Source organism: Ambystoma mexicanum, chromosome 9, assembly GCF_040938575.1.
Source record: "Ambystoma mexicanum isolate Mex_15411 chromosome 9, UKY_AmexF1_1, whole genome shotgun sequence".
NCBI lineage: Eukaryota > Metazoa > Chordata > Amphibia > Caudata > Ambystomatidae > Ambystoma > Ambystoma mexicanum.
Window position 1 is genome coordinate 128,140,402 of NC_090931.1, and position 22,176 is coordinate 128,162,577.

Here is a 22,176-nt window from a genome sequence, read left to right on the forward strand (position 1 = left end):
ATCAACTAGTTTTGTGGGAGAGAGGAACATGTTCAATTGTGGCGAGAGTGCGTGGAGTGCAGGAGGCGGTGGAAGAGCAGGACTGCGAAGAGGAGGTGGTAGAGGAGCAAGAGCGCGCTGAAGTGGAGGATCAGGAGTCAGAGGCGGCTGAGGAAGGCAACAGCTGGAGGGTGTGACCACGTAGACATGGGTGAATGAAAGCCCAGACAGCAGCATGTACATTTAATGTACTTTTTATTTAGCGACAATGTTACACTTCTGGTCAAAATAAAAAGAAGTGCAAACTGCATCAACTGTCAGGATAGCTTCTCCAAAGGTCAGTAATCTTCCTAGATCTCTCTCGTAACCGGGTGACTGATAACACACATTACCTTGGGCAAAAGGGTTCCCAGTCTAGTGACAAGCCTGGGATCATGGTTCCTTTCTGGCAACCTCTGAAACCACCAAAAGCCACTCAAATTAAGTTCTGGGGTCCCAGGTTCTCTTCTGTTGACTAGGCACTAGTCACTTACAATCTAGGAGTTGGAATTGAATGGTCTGACCCTTATTGAAGCTTTTCTTGTACTGGCTTGATTTGGGTGGACAGCACCTCCATGTGGGGTTTGTAAAGTCCTTGGGCGTCTGCCATTGTGGGTCCCACAAGGAGCAGATCTAGGGCAGCCAGAGGGTTAGTGACTAGAACTTGCAGTGAGAGAGGGGCAGAGTTGGCACCTGGAAAGATTGCCTTTACATCCTTTTGTCCAGCTTCAATCTCCTGCTAGATGTTCCACCACGTGCATATTCCTAAAGGGTCCTCACCTAGTCCTTCGCTTCTCTATTCTTCCTCTGCTTTGCTACTTTGATGCTTTGCCACCTGCTTGTTCCATTCTTTCCATGCTGACCCACGTCCGAATCAGGATATGCCTCCTCAAACAATCTCCCTCAGTTAAGGGCCTGACCAACCTCTGTCCCATCTCTTATCTTCCTTCTTTATGATGTTCTTCCCAACATCCACCAAAGGCCTTCTGAAAATCAACAGCCAGGCGAGGCTCTGCCGGGACTGCGGCAGAGGTTGGTCACCAGGCCTTCTTGGGACGGTTTGCGGGTCTTCCACGATCTTCGCGGCTGGGCGGGATAATGGGCTCCTGGCAGGATTTCCCCCATCTCTGAGGCATGGCTGTGGGAATCCCCTTCTTATCCAGAGTCTCATGTGGGAAATGACTAAACTCACCAAATAAGGGATTCTACCCATCGCGCATGCCACAGTGGTTGTTCAGTCGGGACCATGGATGGCGAATCTCGTGCATGCTCTCTGGACATACGGAAACCGTTTTGTTGGTTGGGGCCTGGCAGTACCAGCTCGCTTCCTGGGAACCTGCACACATGGCCCTGTGCTAATCCACGGGGGCCAAGGCGTTCCCGGGCCGTGCATGGAGGCATTTTCTTTGCCAGGTGGGAGGAGGGCCGCAGGACGGATGGCCTGGGATGCAGGCAGGAGACCACGAGTTGCGGCTGTGTTGGAGCGCTGGCCATGGTTGGTGGCCAGGCGCGGTAGTTGCAGTAGGGATAGGGAAGAGTATTACAGGGGTGGTGGAGGTGCGGCTGCTATGATATGATAGGTTATTTATAATGTGCTTAATCCCCAGAGGTTTCTAAGCGCGGACCCGGGGATCAAACTTGTGTTGCACCATGTTGTCTTGTTTCCAAGCCAAGCACATTTATCCTGAGCTATCCTCCCGAGACGGCTGCTGCCACCGGCTTGTCTTTTTGTGCATCTAGGGTTAGCCAAAGAATCCCTTTGAGTGTGGTCTGGGGTCATGCAGGAGTGACACAATTGTGCTGTATTGTGGGATGCATTGTGCAGTGGTAAGCGGTTGGGAGACATGATTTCCCAGTGCTGACGGCCTTGGGGACTGGTCGGGTTTCCCAGTGACAGTGAGCGGTGGCGCGGTGCAGTGGTTTGTTAAAATGTATTTATTGGGTATTTATAATGCGCCTATAGAGCACATGGTGTTAAAAGGCACAGCAAACTAAGAAGGTGCATGGGGAGTGTCGGGGGAGTGCCTGTCAGAGCAGACTGCGCCAATGCTAAGGAGGGGAAGGGAGTGCAGGTCGGAGTGGCGAGCGCGTCATTGCCGTGGTGGGGTGGCAAGGGGCCATGGGCGCCTGGGCTAGATGAGTGCTAAGGCGAAGCCAAGTCGTCAAGTGCCAGGGGAATGCAGAGAGTGCAGGGCAAAGAAGGTCCACATGCAAAGAGGAAGGGGCTGGATGGGCACAATAGAGGTGCAGGCCCAGCCAGGATAGTAGGGGATGAAGCCTGGAAAGGCAAGGGCTGGTTACGGGGTAGGAGGGCGAGTATTAGGGGAGCCAAAGTATTACGGGTAAAGTGATCAGGGAGGGCCTGGGGCCCTGTATGAATCAGAACGATCCCATCAGCCAGTCAAATAAGGCAGAGGGGGACATTAGCAGGGGAGGGAGTGAGGGAAGGAGGAAGTGTAAAGGAGGGTCTTGAGAAGCTTCCAGAACTTAAGGAGATCTGGCTCACGCCTGAGAGGGGCAGGGAGGCCATTCCAGAGGGTGGCATCTGTGAATGAGAGAGATCTACCCCCCGCTCTCTGCTTGGGAAAGCATCTGATCTGCAGAGAGTTTGAGCTAGAAGACCAAAGGGCTCTAGCAGGGAGGTATTTAGGGACAGTTGGATGTAGCAGGTGCCAGGCCCGAGTAAGCCTTGTGGATGATGCAGAGGGTCTTGAACTTGATCCTCTCAGAAACCAGTAGTCAATGGAGAGATTTTAGGGCTGGAGCGATGCGGTCCCTGGGCTTGAGGACAAGTATAAGTCTTGCAGTTCTATTTAGGATTAGTTGAAGGGGGCAAATGGAGGATGTATGTAGTTTGAGGAAGAGACTGTTGCAGTGGTCCAGCCTACAGAGGACCAGAGTTCTGGAGACATTGAGTTTCTGGGCAAAGGTGAGGAAAGATAGAGGTGCAGCTGGAAGTGGGCTTTCTTGGCAAGGTCCATTACGTGAGGAGAGGAGAGAGAGGAGTCGAAGATGACACCAAGGTTTTTTGCCACACGGGAGGGTGGGGGAAGGAGGGAGCTGGGGTCCCAATTAGAAGGATCTCAGTCTTACTGGCATTAAGGCAGAGATAGTTAGCAGCACACAGTGCTTTAATAGCAGTAGGAGAGCTGCGTGTCATCTGCATAACACTGTAAGGGAGGAGAGAAGGCAGAGATCAAATGGGCAAGGTAGATGTTGAAGAGCCATGGTGAGAGGACAGAGCCCTGAGGGATGCCGCAAGTGGAGGAAAGAAAAGGGCTCAGTTGAACCTGGGAAGGTCAGTCAGAGAGGAAGAAGGTCAACCAGTTCAGTGCCAGGTCTGTGATGCCAAGGATAGAACAGAGGCAGTTTATAAAGGTGGCATTATTGACCATATCAAAGGCAGAGGAAAGGTCAAGAAGTGTGAGAACGGAAGGAGAGTTGGCATCAAGATTTGAAAGCAAGTCCTCATGGTTGTTAAGGAGTGAAGTTTCTGTGCCTCTGGCTGCTCTGAAGCCAGACTGGTGGTCATGGAGACAACCAACAGATTCAGTGTGTAGATTAAACTGGGAGAGGGCCAGATTCTCCAAGCATTTTCCCAGGAAGGGAGTAATGGAGATAGGGCAGTAGTTAGCTGATGTCATCTGGTATTATGGGCAAGAAAGAAGAGATTAGGAGGGAAGAGGAAAGGGGGAGCCAAGAGAGGCCTGACAGCAGGTGAGGGAGAAGGGAGGGGTGCTTCATTTCACTGCAAGAGGTTGAGATGGAGTTCAAAAGGCAGGAATGGGTAGTTTGGGGGTCTGTGGAAATGAAGGGAAGGTTGCTGGAGGGGAGAACATTCCTAGCATTGTGGCGAGTGCCCGTTTCTTGCCTTTGTCCCATCCATTGCATCCATTTTGGTTTATTTTAGCCCTCTTCCTTTCCCCTCTCCTACCCTTCTCTTTCCACATCCCCATGTTCGCCTCCTCCCTCCATTATTGGTCCACGTTCACAGTCACGTGACCTGAACACTTTGCTAGGCCCTGAGAGCTTACCTTGTCTGCACACTCACCGGACCATTTGTCCATTGAGTTAAGCCTTATTGCAAGTGCCTGTTTTTCCCTTATTTTCCTTTGTCCCATCCGTTACATCCATTTTGGTTTATTTCGGCCCACTTCCTCTCCCCTCTCCAATCCCTCCCCATCCTCCTCTCCTCTATCCACACCCCCATGCCTGCCTCCTCCCTCCATGATTGGTCCACGTTCACAGTCACAGGACCAGAACAGCTCCTCTTTAGAGATTCCCCAAGGGCAGCCTTCCCTGGCAGCCAGTAAGGGCCAGAGGCAAAGCGCAGCTCACCTCTTGCCAATCCCCATTCCCCGTTTAGCCCTGTTCACCCATGGGCACCTGACATAGCTCCCTACAGCAACAACTAAGGTAAGGTGGTACAGGTGGTAAGCACAGCCATTACTGTGCTTAAATAAAACCCAGCCTGTTCTTCATTACTACCTTCAAATCAGAATAGTGTGTCGATTACCTGCTGCACTCCTTATATAGCCTGATGTATTTTGGGAGACAGAGGTTGTGTTACACTTGAGGCATTCGGGCAGGACATGTGTTGGACTTGGATGCATTTTGGGGCCACCGCACCTCAACACTTAGTTGCCCTGTACGAGTAGTGCCTTTTTAGATGCATATCGTTGAAAACAGGCTCTGCTCCTTTTGCAGGTTCATAAGATGCTAGGGTTCTTGCTTGCCCGTCCACTAATGAAAGGCCCACTGCAGACACTGGGAAGTAGGTTCATGTTTACTAAGAAACCAGCATGCATCCCACTTGTCCAGATCTTGTCAGCATCCAGTCTTTTTACTGTTCAATTTCCCTGCTACTTTCTAGAGTTCCACTCCTAATCAGATTCCATTAACGGATCTACTGAAATCTATTCATGAAATTCAACAGTTGGATACTGCAGGTGTATTTATTTTCCGAAAAATGTCTCATTTCTTAAATTTCTTTTTTTGATTTGTTGAACACAACGCTGTAAATTGGAAATTCGCCACTGTCAGACTGAAGTTTCCTGAAACTGGAAAACTACATTTTGTTATCAATTTAATAACATTATTTTTCATTTCGCTTTGCAGGAATGGTCTATAATGCACGTGACTGTGTTCCAGATGAACATAGTGCGGGAAGGGATTGTATTAGTGCATCTCAAAACCACAAATTAAATCAAATGAAGGATTCTTCAAATAATGTGCTTACCAAAACAACGAACACTGCACCTTGACCTTCGAAGGATTCAGTCTTTAAATTGTCAGCTGAACAATGCCAGATTAGACCAGCATAAAAGTAACAGCACATCCAAACAGCAGGTCAGTATAATCATAAATAAACGAATGTCAAAGTATTTGAAACGACTGACCAATTCTCAAACGTAATTAACAAAATACGGTGCATAGTGCAACAAAAGAAAAAACAAATGGAACAAGACAAGAACACAAAGAGCAGCACTATGAACTGGGCCAAGGTGCCAGCCTATTGAAAGAAAAGAAAGGGGCAAAAGTCACGAGAAAAGAAACTATGCATCACATTGTCAAGCAGAACACTGCTGCGGTAAGGCAAGACAACTGAACTCACCTAACACGAAATGTCACAAAAACAACCAGACCACAAAACATAAGAAAATACATGTTGCTCAAAACTACCCAAATCAAACAGTAAATTGACAGTATATTCAGCACGAGCACCTGCAGACCAACGCCGCCCAGTGAGCAGATCCTCTGGAAGAATAAGTCCAGGATGCAGAAGTGGACGTATAAGGCGTAGAAGCAGTCACGCAAGTAAAAGGGTGTGGCATTCAAAATAAAACTCAAAATGGAAAAAGAGGTCAAGAAATCAGGTGCATCGATTACAGTGCCAATCAGCATCATGGGCTTTCCGCGTCTGGATTCGCTGCGTGTTGCTTTGATGAGGTCTTTCAATAGGTCCATGGTATGTACGTCATTGCAGTAACTGACACCAACTACGCTGATCCTCTTGGGGTCCCAAACACAGTCTTCCTCGCGACCAGTTATTATTGTTGTGATACTACTTTGAGGAGGCACCCAGGCGGTGTCGTACCCACTCTGATGCCATCTTTTTTGCAGCGGGTGGTTGTTACAGTCAATCTTCTTGACTTTGCCCACCCTTACCCGGAGCTTGAAGACCACTCGGTCATCGTCATTGACATTGCGCGGGTAACACAAGGCCTTGTTCACATCCCTGCTCACGTAGACCCCCGGACCCAGAAGCCCATCTGATGACCTCTGGAATCCAGAAGAGATGATGGCCCTTGCGTTTGCCTTGTGTGTCCCGTGGTACATAATGTACTCTCGGCCACTTTCAGGTTCCTGGTCTGTTCTTAAATTCTTGCAATCATGTACAGTCTCATCCAGGCACAAACATATTAGGTGTAAAATAGATGCAATTATCCTGTGGAAATAAAATGTACATTAATATCACTGCATTTTGGTACACAACCATACCACATCACTGTCAATGAACCTCTACTGCAAATGCTAAGAAACGTCATGCTGTCTATTCTAGCCAAATCACACTGTTCTCCATACACACACTTTTATTGGGATTTTTAGTGCAGGCCAGGCCCAAGAGCTTTATATTTAATGAATAGGAAATTGATAACTTGATAGGAGGTAAGGTCCACACGTTGAGGTGGCGGCGACATCATTCCTATAGGTAACCAAGACGCATGCCCATTGGGTGGGTGCCAATGATATCTCACTGAGTCATGTCGTAAATTATCGAAATATTAGAAGTACATTAAGAGGTCATGGAAAGGGCAAAAGGTGAGAAAAGAACAAGGAGGAGTGGGTGCAGTGAGGATTTGGAGCGAGGAGGAGTGGGTGTGGTGAGGATTTGGAGCGAGGAGGAGTGGGTGCGGTGAGGATTTGGAGTGAGAAGGAGTGGGTGCGGCGAGGATTTGAGAGTGGGCATTCTTACCACTTGGTCTCCTGTACTTTAAAGCAGGCGAGTTTTGAATGAGTTATAGATTGATAGTGTGGTGGGTAGTACTGGCTTTAGTGGATATACCCCTCCTTCAGATACATGGCACATTTTCACTAGGGTCTAAACCAGGATCGCGCTCTTGTGGGAGGTGTGGAACCACCATTGCTCCAAGAGCATGATATTTTGATGGCCATTGCCTTGCGACAGAAACAAGCTTTTTATTTTAACAAGTATATTGACAGAATAGATTGTTCTTTGTTTTCCAGGTTGTGCTGGGCCAAGAGTAATCGAAAACAAAGAGGTGATGGCTGGAAGGTTCAGAATTAATCTTAACCCTCTGGCAATTTTCTTCACCTGCCAAGCCATTACAGAAAGGGGAAAGACCTTATGCAAATCAGGTTTGTTCGTACCTCCAAAGCGGCAGTCTAGCCGGAACTGCTAGATCACATCCCTTCTGCAGGAGACCACAAGCATTCCCAGCCATGTTTCGGCCTCATTGGACGTCATCAGTGAGGAGTAGCATGGGTCTCTAGGTCCAGCAGGCACGGGACACACGTCTGGGCATACCCGTTCCACTCGGGGTGACAAAGCAAAAATAAAGAGGTGATGGTTGGAAGGAATGAATCTTAAACCTCTGGCAATTGCTCTGGGCAACCCTGCAGACCACTGTTCTTCGCCTGCCAAGTCATTACAGAAAGGGGAAACACTATATGCAAATCAGGCTTTGGCCCAAGAGTAAACGGGCAGTGGGGCGCAGAGTCTTTGGGCACCTTCAAAGGGCTTCGATGTGGCGAGGGGACCCCTTTCCTTTTGGCACTGCTGGGAGTGCTTTGGGGAGGCAGCAAGCACAGGAAGTTTGTGGTTCGAAGCTATATGGGACCGTTGGCGCTCTTCCCCTTGTGTTGCTGTGTTGGCCAGGGCTAAAATGATGAGTTAGTGGAATGTAGCGATTCCCAATTCCAAATTCATCCCAAGGATCTAAAACCACTGTGCAGCAACCAAGGGCGGAGCTAGTTTTGGGGGGAAACGACAATAAGGAACAATGGGAAACCGGGCCGGCTATGAAGAGGTTGAGACACAATAGGTGTCCCTATAGGCATTAGAGCTTTGAAGCTCTGCATGGGCAGACAACGTGTGCCTCTCTTTCCCTGACTCTGCTCACGGAGCCCCTTACAGACCTCAGAGTCACTTAGATCATTTCTTCACAAGCCCCATGAAGGGTTCACCGAGACCAAAAACAAAAAACATTACATTTCCTATTTGACAGGCTCAGGAATCCCACATAAGCAACAAACAAAGACAGGTGTTCTATGTATGATGGAAAAACAGACAACTCATTTTGACAGCTCACATGTACAAAGCCCAACCAATGCAAAAGTGCCCTTTTCTAGCTTACCAATGATACACTCCTAATAGACAGCAGTATGAACTCTGGGGCACAGGGGATGGCAGACAAACAGTGCAGGGAGGTTAGCAGTAAACGGAGGGGTTTGGGGGTAGAATTCACAACAGCGGAACTTCCCAGACTCTCAGCTCTCCAGTGATTTCAGGTGAGCTTGTTAAGCCCCACCAATCCCATCCACTCACCAATTTGCCAGTACACCTGAAGAATAGCACAGTGAGGGTAACTCAGGAGGTATTTCAGAGATGCATAATCCCAGGCTCTTGTGATAGGACAGAGAACTGCAACCTTTGACTCCCCAGATGTTTTGGACTGTTTCCCATTTACTGATGGCTGGGGATGATGGGATTGTAATTTAAAACCTCTGGAGGAGCAAAGGTTGCAGGCTCAATTGATTGGAGGGGTAATTTGGAGGAAGGAGCTTGGAGTGTTTGTGTAGACGGATGATCCTTTTAGCAGGGAGTTAGAAGTAGAGGAGCGAAGTGCTTGAGAGGGGAGGTATTTACGCAGGGATAGTTGAAGTTATTTTGGACCCCGGCCCCAGAAAGCCTTGTGGACAATGCAGAGGGTTTTAAATTTGATCGTTGCATCCACTGGGAGCCAATGAAGGGATTTCAGAGCTGGAGAGATACGATCCCAGGGCTTGAGGCCACGGACAAGTCTCGCAGTGCTGTTCTGGATTAGTTGTAGAGGGCGGAGAGTGGCGGCAGGAAAATTAAGAAAGAGGCTAACCCAGAGGCAAGTGTGATGAGATTGGTGGCCAAGGAAGTTAAAGGGCTAGGGCTGGGCTGATCACCACTGCTTACCAATGGCCAGAAGAATGTTTCAAAATCATCTCACTGACACATAAACGAGTCGATGGACATCCTCCTACCTAACTAAAAAAACTTAAGCTTTACGAGCCATGCAGAAAACTGTTTTAGCAACACCAAATGCCGGATCAATCCAAAAGTCAAAAGAGTGAGGGGGGAAAGGGTGGTCTTTCCCGGTGCAAGCAGCCCAGGCCCGGAACACCCTACGACAGGCAACTGGGCTGCTTGAAAACGCCTAAAGATCCTTGAATAATAGATTGCCCGACAATGTGTCCATCTTGTCTTGTGTTAATGTGTGCCTTGATGCCTGCGGGCTATGGCGTGTGAGAAAGAAATAACAGGTACTACAGATTGACAGCAGCATACTATCAAGAGAGGCTGAGACGTGAACATCAGCAGCAGGTACCAGGGGAATGTCAGGAGTTAACAAGAGGTGACTGTCAAGAGGATGAGGACGTTGAAGATCAGGAAAGGCTGGGAGGTGACCATCAGGAGGAGTAAAGAGTTGAACATTAGGAGCTGCTAGTAGGTGAACATCAAAGGGTGACAAGAGGTGATAGAGAGGGTTAGGCATGAGGAAGTGAACAACAGGAGGTCGACATAAACAAAAGATCATGAGATACTGAGACAGAAAGTTTTCAACCCCAGCAAGTTGAGGGCATTATTCATCCCAGGGTGAACAAAGGTGATGCATGGGGAAGCAGGAGACTATCAAGAGTGGGGCAAAGGGGAAAGCCAGGCTAGTGAAAGCACTGATCATCTGCAGGTGGAAGGAAAAGATCAAGAAGGTGACTATCAGGAGAGTAAGAGAGGGGAACACAGATTGATCTGAGGTTTTGGGATATTTTAAGTTGGAAAGGGCAAAGTACCCAAAACAGTGAAGGTGGTGGGCAGGTTGCAAACAGTAGTGAATACCTAGAGATACTGGGAATTACTAGAAGGGCCAAAGAAAAGATAGAGAGTAGGATATATGACAGGTAGCAAAGTAAAAGCTTACTAGAACATCTAGACAATGAGTTCATTAAAAGCTTAATCAGGGAGGTCAAAAACAACAGGGGTAAGGAGAGGATTAAGAGTGAAAAGTAGTATAGACACCAGTAGGAAAAGGGGGCTATTCCCAAAGGTATGGATATCCCAGGTGAGGGATATATGCTTGGTGTAGTTGACCACCTTCTAATCCTACCAGCACCTTCATGGCCATGTTGGAGGTAATGAAAGTTGCTGTGGCTGTTTTAGGATTTTGAAGCCTCCAGAAGAAAGACTAGCAATGGAATGTATCAGAGCAGAGAGAGATTCTTGAGAAACTACAGAGACTAGACAGAGGAGAGGTTCCCGGTCTCTGTCAAAACACACGACTGAGATACAGGAGATGAGGAGTAAATAGAATCAGGGTTACAGAATCCCTTAAAGGATTCCCAAACCCTCAAATCCTTCTTCTCTGTGACTGGAGAAAAGACCTAGTGAAGACAAACACAGAACACCTTAAACTAGACTCTATAAGCTTGTTTGTTATTGTGTTAATCAGCTAAAAGAGCTGAGGTTCAGGTCTTGAAAATAACTGGGACAATTTTTCCTGTTTGGACTCTCTGCAACTTTACAGAGAACTATTTTATTTGAAGCAGTCCCGATGGCCAGCCCCTATCCTGGAGAATATCTTCATAAAACGTTAGTGTACTTGAAAACACCCAGTTTGCTATTCCAGCCAAAATGTACACACAACCCCTAAAAAAAACATTTGTTAAGCATAGCCTCTTGTCTGGCCTTTTAAGAGTCAGTCAATGTCAACCACAGCAGAGGCAAGGGGCTCTAATATTGCTTCTGTGATACAGAGGAGAGCGGAGACGTTTGGATCGACAGGGAAAAGAACGGAAGAAGTGGAAGACAAGCGAGGGGGAAGAAACACCAGGAGGTGGCAGGAGGAGAGTGCTAGGAATTGCCAGGAATACATATCTGTAGGTGATAGGAAGAGGAGAATATCACAAAAATAATAGGAGGTGGAAAGAGGTGTTCAAGGGATGGTAGGTCAAACAGGAGGAGGCTGCGAAAAAGGAGGAAGCAGAACTAGCAAGGCCCCTAGACAGAAACACATGTGTGTTTCCCTCCTTTCAAGCACTGGGATTCCCAAATGTCCCACAACCCTTAGACCATTTGTTTTCTTTTAAACAAAGTAGATTCCTTTGTGTAAAAGAAAACAAATGGTCTGAGGATTGTGGGACGTGGGGGGAGTCCCAGTGCTTCTAAGGAGGAAAAGACAGAAATGTTTAATTTCCTCTGCAAACCTCGAGGAAGTAAACAATTTTCATTAATAACAAGGAGACACTGAAATTATTAACCTAGTATCAAGGCTGGGAAGACTATCCTGCTGTGAAAAAGGACATTTTCAAGCCTCAAGTGTAAAATGGGCCATTTAGAAACCTTGCAGAGGCTAGTGTACAATGCCTTTTAGTTAGGTGTTGGATAGAATTAGGATTAAAAAGGATTTTATTTTAGACTTCACCATACATCCTTTGCTTTTGTTTTGCTAGGTAGGGAACTTCTCTCATAGGAATAGGGGAAGTTAGGCCTTTTGATCCTTAAACCCTTGATCCATGAGACAAAAATTGCCAAGTCTGTCTTCTGGTTCGCCACAGTCCCTAGAAAGGTTATGGGTGTATGATGTTCATCTCTGAAAACCTTCACAACTTGCATTCCTACAACTGCTGAGCTTTATACCTTCTATGACAAATCTAGGGAATGTGTCCCTTCTTCCCATGGGTGAATCATCCTCTTTGAAGTGAAGGAGTTGAGCCTGCACAGCAAAAACTCCCTAGGGGTTTAGGAAGCGGGACCTCACTGGGAGTGACTCCACTCGAGGGGACAAGGACTCCCATTCCTATCAGGAATGAATTCAAAACATACAGACATTGCTTCCATACCTTTGGCTCAAGATAATGCTGCAATCCCCCATGAACCCATAAAGAGAAAACAAACCTTGAAGAATCCTGCGCATAGGTGATGCTCTGACCTGACAACGCCCTGCAGCAGTGCAGCCGTGCTTCATTGCAGAGCTAGCAGTGGCGTGGAGAGACCAAGACGCAGAAGGGATGTGCTGGGAGGCTGGCATCGAGACATGCAATATTGCAGGGGTGAAGATGGGAGAAACCCCCTTCTTACCTGGTGGCGTGACAATGCTGCAGCCGCGGTGGACCCCAGCCAGCGAACTAACGGCAAGACTAGGGAGCGAGGGAGAAACAAATCCTCCGTTCTCAGTGCGAGAAGCGAAGAAAGTGTTGAGACAGCAGAATAAGGAACCGAAACGCTTACTTGGAGACGCAGAAGAGAGCCAAGAACGGCAACGTCTGTGCTGGGGCGCCACTCCACTTGAGCACACCCGAAGACGGTGACGGTACCCCGGTTGTCCAGGGTCGAGGGAGGCGAGCTGAACAGAGCAAGAAAGGGGAAGGAAAAGCAAGTGGGTAAAACCATGTACGGTTCAGTCAGATACCAGAGAGAATATCCAGGAGGGTTACAGGAGCCCTAGAAACCCAAGTGTTGGACATTGGCAGCAGCCCAAGAGACAGCTGCAAGAGCAAAGAAAGTCAGAGGGCCAGAGGGGGCTGGAGACCTTGTCAAGATAAGTGGAACCATCCAGCATGTAAGTGAAAGGGAAGCTGGAGGGTTCAATCAGTCAACCCAAGAACAGCAAGGGGAAAGTGCATGCTTCCTTTGTATAAAACCAGTACAAAGAGTGACCCAATTGGTGGTGACGGATTAAGGGAATTTTCCACACCACCCCTCCCATTAACCCTCCCCCTCCCCCGATTTAAATAACTCGAGACATTTGATTTCTGTGAAGACAAACATTTCCTTGAGGAACCTAAAGAAAGATTTGGGAACTTTTCTTTGAAGACCTGTCAAGAATGAACATTGGAACTGTGACAGACTCTGGGAGAAACCTTGCGAGACCCGAGTAAGATTGGTTTAAAGAAGCCTGATCTGAGGTATATTGCTCTGGCTTATTTTTATGTTTTTTTCTTAAAGTGGTAGGGCAAGGTGGTTAATAGGTGTTCGAATGGGGACTATTTTTGTTTTGGCTGAAGACGAGCACTTTTAGTTTAGTTGATAGGCAGGGAAATCACTCTTAGCAATAGGGACAGATAGGCATTTTTCTTTTAAGTTAAATAAACACCCTTGAAGTGATGTGATTGAGTCAGACTCCTTCTTCTGGTTCACCACACTTCTTTCTTGTTTGAACAACAAAGGGCTTTGCCAAAGTTTAAAACAAAATCTGTAAAAATGAATTCGGACTTAACTACAAGTTAAAGCCTAAACCCATCTGTAAAATACTGCATCCTCTCTACTGTACAAATGTATATAAAGAAGATATATCTACTAATATATTGGTGGACAATCCCTCATTGCATATTACATTCTTAACCATCATGTTCTATTCATCCGAGGTTAGCCTCAGACTGTCCCGTTGTGTTTTCCCCTGGGAGAGGCAGGCATTGAAGGAGGAGCCCCGCAGCCTAGGTTAAGTTATGTTGATATATACCACACACCGCTACCACCAAGGGGCAGTCTCCAGGAACTCATGGGGCTCTGCAAGAAAGAGGACAGGGTGGGTTAGTGAGGGAAGAGGGATAGGATAGTCCAGAACCAGGAGAAACTGGTGTCTGTGTGTGCATGCGTGTTTGGTTGATTGCGTGCACTCGCTTGTGGTATCCGTAAAGGTATGGCCCAATGCCTGGGATGTTTGCTGTGTGTGTGTGTTTTATGTGTTGAATTGGCTGGTAATTAAGGCTATGGTTGTGCACACTGGCCTGTTGTGTCCGTAGGGGTAAGGTCCAGAGGTAAGTGTGCAATGTTCATCCTGTGCCCAGCACACAATACGTCATCCTCCTTGAGCCTTACACCGGATCCTGTGTGAACTGGCACAGATTCCAACACTAGCCTCATTCCATTCCAGATAGATTCAGCAGCATCCCTGTGTCCCGAGGCTGTTAGCCCATCCCTATTGCACAATAGACAACGGCTTACGCTCCTTACTCGAGCTGGGCATTAGATGTAGCCTCACGAAGTACAAATGCCCCATTTATGACGTTTTGCAAGTGCAAAGATATTCCTGACCATTCTGGTGGAGGGTTATAGAGCAGAGTCAGAGTTCATTTAGTTAATCACCCACAAAAACAACTCATCAATTGATTGTATTATGGCTTTTACAGCAAGAGGCTACACCCCCACAGTAGGTTATCGAGTGTTAAAGGTAAGTTTTAAACAGTTTAATGTCAGCTAAGTGGAAAATAGGTTAATAACATAAGTAAATGGATACAAATAAAATTGACATGTATTCATGAAACACTACTCAAAAGGTAAAAAGTGACTCAAAAGTTGTTAGAAAAAAGGAACCAAATATTTAATAAGGAGATAGATGCTTGGATTAAATAAGGGATGAAGGGTTTTACAAGAAACTTAAAATGTCAAAGTGTCAGTAGGGCATTCACTGAGATGAGATTCAGTGGGGCCTGAAGCCAATGTAGTTGGGCCCGACCCAGTGACATCAACATCTGTAAATGCCCACAGAGCGCTGCTGAGTGGACATTTACAGATTTTGGGTGGGCCTTGTCCCCTCATGTCTTACCTGGTCTACGCCTCTGCTCTTGGGAATTGGTCACTCACCATTTCTGGTGTGGAGAGTAGATCCAAAATGTGAGACAAATTACTTTCTTCCTTTCTAATACAGATAGTATCTGCATAGGACTTGCCAGTGAGTCACAGTATTTGGCACAGGTTCTCCGATTGAGTGCACTCTTGGTGGATGGGTGGCCTTCTCCGTAGCCTGATGGTTGGTTAGGGGTTTGCTTAGGCATCGGGCACTGTTGCTGGAGATCGAGACTTCTCATAATTAGGCTCCACAGAGTCTCTCCAATATGAGGCAGGTCTGGACGGTTTCTAGGTTCTGGGTGGGGCTATGGCACAAGACTCAAAGGGTCCTGAATTCACTACCCAAGCCTATCCTACTTTCCTTCGAGTGAAGCCAACACTAACTCGGGCTTGTGGGGCTGGTGACTGCACCTTCCCTCTAGCCCTCCAGCTGCTTTGAAGTAACCTCGTTGACATAACGCCACATGCTAGTTTCTCCTTCCACTTCTCCCAGATAATAGAAAGGCTTGTGTAGACTTTTTGTTAGTCCATATACCACCAAGAGAAATCCTATCATTCTCCTTCATGATTTCCAGCTCTCCTTTCCTCCAGCTATCAGTCTTTCTTCTTTTCAACTTCCCACTTTACTCACATTTATTTTATTTAAACTTGTATAGAGAGATGGTCCTACCCAGAGGGTCTCAGAGATCTTTATCAAGTTCAAAGGGAGGAGGTGAAAAAAAATTACATTTTGTTTCTCAGAACAGGATAGGCAATCAGGATAATAAAAGGATAGTGGGGAGAGGAGGTCTGGCTGGAATTGGTCAGAGGGAGGCAGGTTTAAGATTTTGGGAGGTAATGACGGAAGGGGTGGTGTAAATGTGGGGTGGGAGGGCATTCCAGGATCTTGGTGCACATTGGGAGAAGGCCTGTTTAGGGTGCAGGATATCTTGCGGGGTGGGATGCATGATATATGATATGATCTGATCTGGTATGGCATTTATAACGCGCCCATAGAAAAAAGTTTCAAGGCGTGACAAGACAAGGGAGTAGGAACAGAGGGAAGACAGAGACAACGATCCTACTAGGCCAGGTGACATTGAGATCGCACAAGTGCAGGGTAGGGCGGGGAGGGAGGAGAAAAAGTGTGGGGGGACGGGGTAGTGCAGTACATAGGATAACAGTAAAATAAATACAGACAATAAATAAAAGTGCGGCCAGCTGGTGGCAAGTGCAAGGGTAAGTGCAGACATCAGGTGTCAAGTGCTAGAAGGGGCTTTAGGGATACAGAAACAGTCCCCGAGTGCAAGGATTGCCAGGGGGGCAGTGCAGGTGTGCAATTGGCAGGGAAGGACCTGGGCCAGAGATCAGAGGGTAGCCAGGTAACCAGTGCAGTTTTAGATTCAGCCAGGAGATCAGCAGGGGAGAGGAAGGGAGAAAGAAGCAAAGAGGAAGGTCTTGAGGTGCTTCCAGAACGGGAGATGGTTCTCCTCAAGTTTCAGAGAGGCAGACAGGTTGTTCCAGAGGGAGGCCCCAGCAAAAGAAAGATATACCACCAACTCGCTGCTTGGAGAAGCGACTGACCCACAGGAGTTGGAGGCGGATGAGCAAAGAGCATGAGACGGAAGATATTTAGGAAGAGAGAGTTAAAAGTATTGGGTTCCCAGGCCCCAGAAGGCCTTGTGGACAATGCAGAGGGTTTTTAATCATATTTCAGGCCATCCACCTCAAACACCAATCCTTTCGTCATTAAAAAAAAACTGAAACACATCAGCCAGACAAACCAACCGAAATGCATAGGGGATTTTGGTTGGTTTGTCTGGTGTTTGTATGGCTGATGGGTTTTAGTTTTTATTCATGAAGAAAGGATTTGGGTTTGAGGTGGCTGGCCTGAAATATCATGCAGTCATTTAAAAGCAATTCTTGGAGGCATAAGAACCAGAGGAGCTGGGAGAGCTCTGGGGTCTTTTGTGAGTGTTTGGGTAAGCATGGATTGAGCCTTGCTGCTATGTTCTTTAGACCTTGAAGGGTGGGCAACGGTCAATGGGGAATACATTAAGGATTGAGATTCACTTGTCCAGCTCTGGGAGAACAAGAGCCTTGACTGCCCTACATAAGTAATTATCTTGCATCAGAGATGCAGCTGTAGGCTTCATGCTTTGTTGATGCAGCTATGTGGAGTGTGAAGTGACCATAGGGCCATCATTTAGGTAGCGTGTCATGCAAGTAAATGGGAAACAGAATAACTCTGTACTCCAATAATCAGACCAACTCAGGAAGATGGCAAAGTTTGTTTACTGTTTTAATATCAATTATCTAAAACAGGGAGTTACAACTGACATCAACCGACATTGCACAGTTTGCTCTTAAAGCATTTAACAAAAACAGTACTTATGTAGCAAAAACTCATCATACTTTATGTCATACTATGTGGCAAATAAGAAAAACCTATGGGGGATTGTGGTTGGCTAAAGGGGAACATCTAAGTATACTTTCTATAAGGGGTCGGGTTGTGTTTGGGTCTCAGGTGGACAACTCATGCCCACCCCTAGTGCAAGTCATCTTCATCAGTTATTAGAAACACGGTACTCTATTGGCTCTCAAACTATAAGGCCCTTTGATATATGTCCCTCTACAATTGGTTGGCATGCTCGTGCCCTTCTGGAACATTCAGGTTCACTTAGCAGCATATGAGCTCAGACCCAGGTGCCAGGGGGGTAGACTGAACTCTAACTCCCCACCCAATTAGCCCATCATCTCTCATCACTCATGCCTTCTGCCATGCAGACTGTCTTTGAATTTGGCCTTGCAATGTATTTTTGTCTCTGGGAATCTAAGGGAGTGTGGGCACACGCTTCTCAAAGTTCTGGACTGTGTGCCCAACTTCTATTCCCATCCTTGACTCATGTGACAGGAGACCATAATTCGGCCCATTTTATAGCATTTAATTGTCTTGAATTAATAAACTTGGCACTCATGGTGTTCTTTCTTTGCACCTTAATGAGGGATAATTCAGCTTCTCACGTTCACTGTTCTTTGAGGATAGATAACCAGTTATTGGCTGCCTTCAGTCTTGACACCAGGCCAGACAGCCCTTGCTGTTTCTTCTATGCTCCCTGCTAATTATTTGCTGCAACACAGTCTTCAGACCTTCTCTTCATGATCTGAAAAATTGTGACCCCAATGTCCAGCTTCTATATAATGGCGGCTTCGCCTGCAGTCTATTCACTATGTATAGCCAGCTTCTATGATCACCTAGTCTACTTGCGTTGCTGCATCTGTATAAGTATTAAACGGCTTGCATTTTCGACAGTGCAATCTTCATTTCGCATATGAAAGTTTACTCAATTCTTTATTTTGTCATCAGTTTCTATAAGGTCCATACATGCTCTTTGTCAGCGAATCTTATCAGTGCATCACACTCGTTCCTTGTGACATCACCAACTACTCTTTATCTCATTTTAATATTCCTTCAGAAGTTCCTCCCTCAGATTGTCATCTCTTCGGGGATACATCTGATAGGGTTTTCTCAGTGGATACTATAGTAATGCGAGTGTGGCGGATGGGGGGTTAGATGGGCTTTATTGTGGACAAACCCCAGCAACCAGCAGGTGTCTCCCCCAACGAATAACATTTAGGAATGTGGAACCTTGGACGTAGGTAAACAGTCAGGGCTACGCCCAAGGTTCCATTACAATTACAACACTTCCTCCCCCTTAAGGAAACCAAACAATGGACACATCAAACAAAGAAATATCACTAAACTCCTGGCCAACATCAGACACAGACATACACACACACCCACCCCTGCCCCGTGGACAGTTCAATGCTTAGAACTTCCCATCAGGCAACTTGATTTGTGCGGGGTGACCCATACCCCCATCTGCGACAAATAAGAGGCACCTCTTCCACTGTCACAGGCACAATCCAAACATCATCTTTTTCTGGGGCAACCTGCACATCTAACACACTCCCTCTTGTTGCCCCTTCCTCACCACTGACCACACCTGCACCAACACTTTCAGCACTAGCAGTTCCTCCCTCTGTCCTCCTGCCACCATAACCGGAGATATCGAAAACAACGCCCATCCCCTCAGAAATCACGGGCCTTCTCTTCACCTCTCTTTCTACCACCACTAGCCTCCCGAGGCCCCACTTGGAACCATCGTCCAACTCCACATATCCTCTTCCTACCTTCACCACCAGACAGGGATCCATATATACAGTGCCCCTTTGGGCACAAATCTGGCATTCTTTACCTGCATTCTTTACCACGGACACCATAAGGGGCTTCTTCCCAACATTCCCCTCACTAACTCTCTCCCCTCTCAACTGAGCTCTTGCCAATACCTCCAGCATGTCCACCTCATAACACACTCCTCCACTCAAGGCATTATCTCTCAGCTTAGATCCTGGATTTCTGCCCCTCAGGAGCTCGAATGGAGAACAACCCATAACCAGCGAAGGTGTGCGCCTATAGGCTGTCGAGGCTTTCGACAAAACATCACTCCAACACAGACCATTAGACAATGCCAACTGTATGGCACCCTTGACAAACCTATTAATTTTCTCCGCCAGCCCATTTTCAACAGGGTTATGCAACGCAGTCCTGTGATGGGAGTATCCCCAAACCTCTCATGAACTACTGCATGCACTTAGAAACAAACTGTACTCCGTTATCCGTCACTAAACTTGCTGGCACTCCTTCCCTATCAAATACTTTGCTAAGGAATGCAACAACCTTTTCAGCTGTTACTGTCTCTAATGCGGTCGCTTCCACCCATCGCGAGGTGTAGTCAACCAGAACCACTATGAATCTCAAACCGTTGCCCAACTTATCCATCGGTCCCATGATGTCCACAGCTACTTTTGACCAAACCTCTCAAGGAACTTCCACCGGGTGAACCAGATGCAGTTTAGGTGCCTTGCTTTTGTCACTCAATGCACATGCTACACATTCCTTAACAAACCTCCTCCACATCTCCATCCATGCCAGGCAACCAATATGACTCTCCCAGTCTGCTTTTGGTCAGTGACCTGCCCAAATGCCCCTCGTGAGCCAGATTTACCAACCTGCACCTTCACCTTAAACTGTGCGGTGGTACCAATCTTTGACCTCTTGCAACACCCCAGGAGCCCTCTGATAGCTTGTTCCATACATGCTTGTACCCTTTGACCCACTCCTTGTCACCACTTTCCGCCATTCCGCACCTCAGGGACTCCTTAATTGTTTATCAAAGTAGTATCTATAGCACATTCTTTGTCCCACTCCTTGTCAACTGCTGGAGATACACTTTCTACCCTTGTACACTCATCCCAAACCTCTTCCACGTCCTTGCCCTTACTTACAGGGCTGGGCAAACATGACAAACAATCAGCCACAGCATTCCTGGTGCCAGGAATGTATTCCACTCTGAAATTGTACTCTTGCACATCAACCATCCACTTGGCAATGCTAGGGGAAGCAGAAGACAAACCCTTGGTGGTCAAAACATACATGAGGGGTTTGTGGTCCGTTTGTATAATAGAAGGAACACCCCACAAAAATGTTCTAAAATGTTCTAAAATGTTTGGACACCCACACCGCAGCCAAAGCCTCCCTCTCTATTATTGCATACCTTCTTTCGGCATCTCACAGCAATCGAGGCAAAATGGGATGACTACCATTCTGCCACTGTTCAAGCACTGCCCCTACGCCCACCTCACTGGCGTCAACAGTTAACACATTTTGGTTTTAGGAGAAAATGATACCAAAGATGGGGCGTGATCCACGTCACCCTTAAGCTTCTCAAACTCCTCTTGGCAACTCGGTCTACTCAAATCGAATTTTTGTTTTTCAAAAAAGCGGTCATATTGACTGTCTTCTCAGCATAAGAAGCAATAAACCTCACATAGTATTCTGTCATTCCTAAGACCGATCTGACTGAGCTGCTCCTTGTTAACAGGAGCAGGCGCGTCCTTCATGACCTTCACTAATCACTCCTTGGGGCGAATCCCCATCCCGTCCAAGGTGTGTCCCAAGTAGGTTACACTCCATTTTACTGTCAGACCACTCTCGCTCAAGACCTTCATTACTCTTAACACCCTGCTGTCGTGCTCCCTACGGTTCTTTCCCCACACTAATATATCATCTTGGAAATATTCTACTCCAGATATTCCACAAAGACATTTTGCATCAGCCTTTGAGAAACTGCCGAGGCTAGACCAAAGGGCATGCGGCAGAAACAAGAAGCTCTGAATGGTGTGACAAACAATGTTAACACACATGAATCCTTGTGCAACTCTATCTGGTGATTTGCGGATGATAAATCAAAAGTGGAGAAACACGTAGCCTTTCCCACATACGCCAACAACTCATTTATATTGGGCAAAGGAATCCGCTCTACCCAAATGTTAGCGTTGAGCTCTCTCAAATCTGTGCACATTCTCATCACCCCATCACCCTTGCGCGCCAACACCACCGGCGACAACCATTCCGAAATTTCTATTCCTTCAATGATACCAGCTGCCTGGAGCTTGGCAAGCTCATCCTTTAACCCATCACAGGCCATCAAAAAGCACCCTCCTTACCTTGTGGACTCTTGGTATAGCACCTCTCTTAAGAACAATTTTAAGTGAGGACCCCTTGAGTTTCCCCAATTCTTCTCAAAACACTGTGGGGGAAAGCTTCCCTGAGGTACTCATCCAATACCACACCCTTAGTCCTCATGTCCTCCTCGCCTCCAACACTCAATACGGGCACGGGCTTCCCTGGGTGCATTTCTTTATCCAGAGCAGCTTGTTCATCTAAGCCCAAAACAGCATCACCCTTATGTGCAACATATAACTTCCCTTGGGTGGTGCGCCCTTCAAATTCAATTGATGGGCACACGACTGGAAGCGTACAGATTTATATCAGATGGTAACAGGGTGGACATCCTTGCCATAACTCTCAACATACAATTCTGGGGAAATCATGGTCTATGGAGATCCAGTGTCCACCATCATTTTCAGCTGCACCCCATTCACAAATAACATTTCTTTTTCTGTGCTCCAGTCACACAAAAACACCCCTTCATGGGATTTCTGGCCCAATGCGTCACATGCTTCACTGCTCGTGTAACCCACTACAGTTTCAGAACTTCCATCCGGTTCTAACATCGTGAAAGTTTGCCTGTTCTCAGCGATAGTCTTGCACATATGGGCAAAATGCCCCCTTCCTTTGCATTTCCTGCATTCCACATTTTTTGCTGGGCATTCCCTTGCTCCTGTGGCATGTCCCCTCCAACCGCATCTCCTGCACATATCTCTTTGACCAAAGGTCGCTTTGTTGTCCTTGGGATAAGCATTTCTCTGCTCAC

General features: G+C 47.0%; 1 protein-coding gene across 2 annotated transcripts in view; it reads right to left on the reverse strand.

Moving 5' to 3' along the window:
* Positions 1 to 217: 217 nt before the first annotated feature.
* LOC138487731 (uncharacterized) overlaps positions 218 to 22,176 on the reverse strand; it is a 55,878-nt gene continuing 33,919 nt past the window's right edge. Inside the window, exons 3-4 of one of the 2 annotated variants that reach the window (XM_069614279.1) lie at positions 7,411 to 7,575; positions 218 to 6,466 (exon numbers count right to left, since the gene is read on the reverse strand). In XM_069614279.1, the coding sequence (XP_069470380.1) occupies positions 5,629 to 6,466; positions 7,411 to 7,484 (912 nt within the window). In that variant the 5' untranslated portion in view covers positions 7,485 to 7,575 and the 3' untranslated portion in view covers positions 218 to 5,628. The remainder of the gene's footprint in view (positions 6,467 to 7,410; positions 7,576 to 22,176) is intronic. The other variant, XM_069614278.1, reaches the window with a different exon arrangement.